This window comes from Prionailurus viverrinus, chromosome A1 (assembly GCF_022837055.1).
Source record: "Prionailurus viverrinus isolate Anna chromosome A1, UM_Priviv_1.0, whole genome shotgun sequence".
Classification (NCBI taxonomy): Eukaryota; Metazoa; Chordata; class Mammalia; order Carnivora; family Felidae; genus Prionailurus; species Prionailurus viverrinus.
Genome location: NC_062561.1, coordinates 201,010,120 through 201,013,681, shown reverse-complemented (window position 1 = coordinate 201,013,681; position 3,562 = coordinate 201,010,120). Strand labels below are relative to the sequence as shown.

The 3,562-nt window shown below is 36.5% G+C and overlaps 1 protein-coding gene across 1 annotated transcript; it reads right to left on the bottom strand.

Moving 5' to 3' along the window:
* Nucleotides 1-1,379: 1,379 nt before the first annotated feature.
* On the bottom strand, nt 1,380-2,410 carry LOC125152816 (dihydrofolate reductase). Its single transcript, XM_047835730.1, has one exon. It carries the CDS (start codon nt 2,355-2,357, stop codon nt 1,794-1,796), a length of 564 nt encoding a protein of 187 aa, XP_047691686.1. The 5' UTR covers nt 2,358-2,410; the 3' UTR covers nt 1,380-1,793.
* Nucleotides 2,411-3,562: the final 1,152 nt, after the last annotated feature.

Genomic DNA, 3,562 nt, shown 5'->3' with positions numbered 1-3,562 from the left:
ATTCCATCGTGTTATATACCATATATTTGTTATTCATTCATGTATTGGTGCACACTCAGCTTCCATATCTTGGCTATTGTAAATAATGCTATAATGAATAGAGAGAGGAGTACAAGTATCTCCTCAAATTGGTGTTATTTTCTCCAGATACATACTCATAAGTGGGATTGCTGGATCATATGGTAGTTTTATTTTTATTTTTTTGAGGAACCTCCATACTGTTTTCCATACCAGCTACACCAATTTACATTGCACCAACAGAGTACAAGGATTCTCTTTTCTCCACATCCTTACCAATACTTCTTTTTTGTCTTTCTTTTCCCCTTGTAAACAACAAATTTAGTTTGTTACAAGACTGGTTATATGTGTTGGGAGACAATTATCTATGTGTCTCTAATGTTTCTTCATGTTTTGCAAAGGAGGCACCATCTTTTCAAGGCTTTTCTTTTTTTTTTTTTTTTTTTTTTTTTTTTTTTTTTTTTTTTTTTTTTTTGGTTGGTTATTTCTTTATTGATTGTCATTTGGGCTGTTTCCAAGTTTTATTTTTTAAGTTTTTTTTTTTTTAAGTTTATTTATTTTGAGAGAGAGAGTGCACGTGTGTGAGTTGGCAAGAGGAGCAGTGCAGAGGAGAGAGAGAATCTTAAGCAGGCTCTGTGCTGTCGGTGTAGAATCTGATGTGGCTTGATCTCATGAACTGTGAGATCATGACCTGAGTTGAGATCAAGAGTCTGACGCTTACCCGAATGAGCCACCCAGGTATCCCTGTTTCCAAGTTGAAAAAAACCAGTGCAACAAATTCTCTTGGGTCTATCTCTTTGTTGTTCAGGATTAATATTTAGAAGTAGAAACTCAGCTCTGGGTCCAAACCCAGAATATTTTAAATTTTAATTGATATTGTTAACTTAAACTCTAAAAAAGTTGTATTAATTTACAAGGCAAAAAATGCCCTTTCTTTGGATACCTAACAAATCCAAATCTTTGCTAACATGGTAGGAAAACATGTTTTAATTTTCACTTTTTAATTCAGTGAAGTTTAATTTTGTTCCCAACCTCATAATTTTGGTTTCTTGCATTATCTAGTTTCATTTCACTACCTTTTTAATTTCTTATTTTAGCCATATGCTTGTTTTAAATCACTTTTTTGTAAAGAACAACTTTATTCTTCTATCATTGTAACATCCATGGAATCCCACAGAAGATCAGAGGCAGAGTTTTTAGAGGTCTCAGACCTTTTCTTTTAACCTTCAAAAAGACAGTGTCCTACCTGCCTCTTTACTATCCCAATGGAATATACCAGAGTTCCCTCAACTTATTGATTGCCTGAGTGAACAGAACCTTTTTTGAGAAGAGTGAATGAAATGCATAGAGAATTCAAAGCCTCTATTTTAATTTTCTTTTAATATCTGAGTTCTATCTCTTCTGTTTATAATCCATGTCTGACCTTTGGACAAATCTGTCTAGTTCTATCTCTATAGGTCCTAGTTTCAACTCATGTTCTCGGGGAATTTTTTCAACTTTGGTTTTTGAAAGATATGCTACCGTAGGCAGGTGCTGGTCCTTGATGGGCATCATACAGCTACAGCAAAAAAGGTTTCATAAATGGTCACCTGATATGGAATAGTTAAGACTAATCTTAACTATAGTCTACATAAGATTAGTTTATAAAATCTCATTGCTTACAAATAATTAGCCATTGACCTAAAGTCACAAAAGTCTTTTTTTCTAATATTAAAAAATATGTAATTGGAGGGGAGGGGGAACTAACTTGAAATAAACCAGAAAACACCTTCACATTAATTGTTCTTCTCATATACTTCAAATTTGTACTTAATGCTTTTCTCCTCCTGGATATCAGAAAGAACACCTGGGTATTCTGGGAGAAGTTTATATTTCTCCAAATCAATTTCTGGAAAAAATGTGTCACTTTCAAACTCCTGCATAATCCTTGTCACAAATAGTCTAACGTGGCCTGGCCTGTTCATGGCTTCCTTATAAACAGAACTGCCTCCCACTACCCAAACCATGTCCACTTTATGTGCTAATTCTGGTTGCTCAGTCAGTTCTAAGGCATCATCCAGACTTTTGGCAAGAAAATGAGCTCCTTGTGGAGGTTCCTTGAGGTCTCTACTGAGAACTATGTTAATTCTGTCCTTTAAAGGTCGATTCTTCTCCGGAATAGAGAACCATGTCTTTCTACCCATAATCACCAAATTCTGTTTACCTTCTACGGATGAGGTTGTGGTCATCCTTTGGAAATACTTGAATTCATTCCTGAGCGGCGGCCAGGGCAGGTCCCCGTTCTTGCCGATGCCCATGTTCTGGGACACAGCGACGATACAGTTTAGCGGACGAACCATGACAGCCGCTGTGGACACCACACCGCTTGCTCACGACCCTGGGAATCCCGGCCGAGCTTGGCCTTTTCAAGGCTTTTCAAGCCAATCTGACAGGAGTGAGGTAACATCTCTTTGTGGTTTTGATTTGCATTTCTGTGATGATTAGTGAAGTTGAGCATCTTTTCATGCGTCTGTTAGGCGTCCGTATGTCTTCTTTGGAAAAATTTCTATTCAAGACCTCTGCCCATCTTTTCAAATTGAGTTGTTGAGGGTTTTATGTCAAGTTGTATAAGTCCCTTTTATATTTTGGATATTAATCCCTTATTGGATGTATGATTTGCAAATATCTTCTCCCATTCGTTAAGTTGCCTTTCATTTTCTTGATAGTTTCCTTTGCTGTGCAAAAACTTTTTAGTCTGATATAATCCCATTTGTTTATTTTAGCTTTTGTTGCCCTTGCCTGAGGAAATTGGACCAAAATATGCACACATTGCTAAGACTGATGTTAGAGAGTTTACAGCCTATGTTTTCTTCTGGAAGTTTTATGGTTTTAGGTATTACATTCAAGTCTTTAATCCATTTTGAATTCATTTTTGTATATGGTGTAAAACAGTAGTCCAGTTTAATTCTTTTGCATGTAGTCATCCAGTTTTCCCATCACCATTTATAGAAGAGACTTCTTCCCCATTATATATTCTTGCCTCCTTTGTCATAGACTAATTGACCATATATGTGTGGGTTTATTTCTGGGCTATATTCTATTTCATTGATGTACATGTTTGTTTTCATGACAGTACTATACTGTTTTCTGATTACTACATCTTTGTAGTATAGTTTGAAATCAGGGAGAGTGATAACTCCAGCTTTGTTTTTTATCAAGATTCCTTTGATGGGGAACCTGTGGGGCTCAGTCAATTAACTATCTGACTCTTGGTTTTGGCGCAGGGCAGAATCTCACAGTTCATGGGTTCAAGCCCTGCATCGGGCTGTGCACTGACAGTGTGGAGCCTGCTTGGGATTCTCTCTGTCTCCCCCTCTTTCTCCCCGCTTCCCCTGCTTACACACACTCTCAAAATAAATACTCTTCTCTCTCAAAATAAATAAATAAACTTAAAAAAATTCCTTTGGCAATTCAGGGTCTTCGTAATTCCATACAAATTTTAGGATTCTTTGTTTTACCTCTGTGAAAAATGGTTTTAGTATTTTAATGGAGATTACATTAGGGA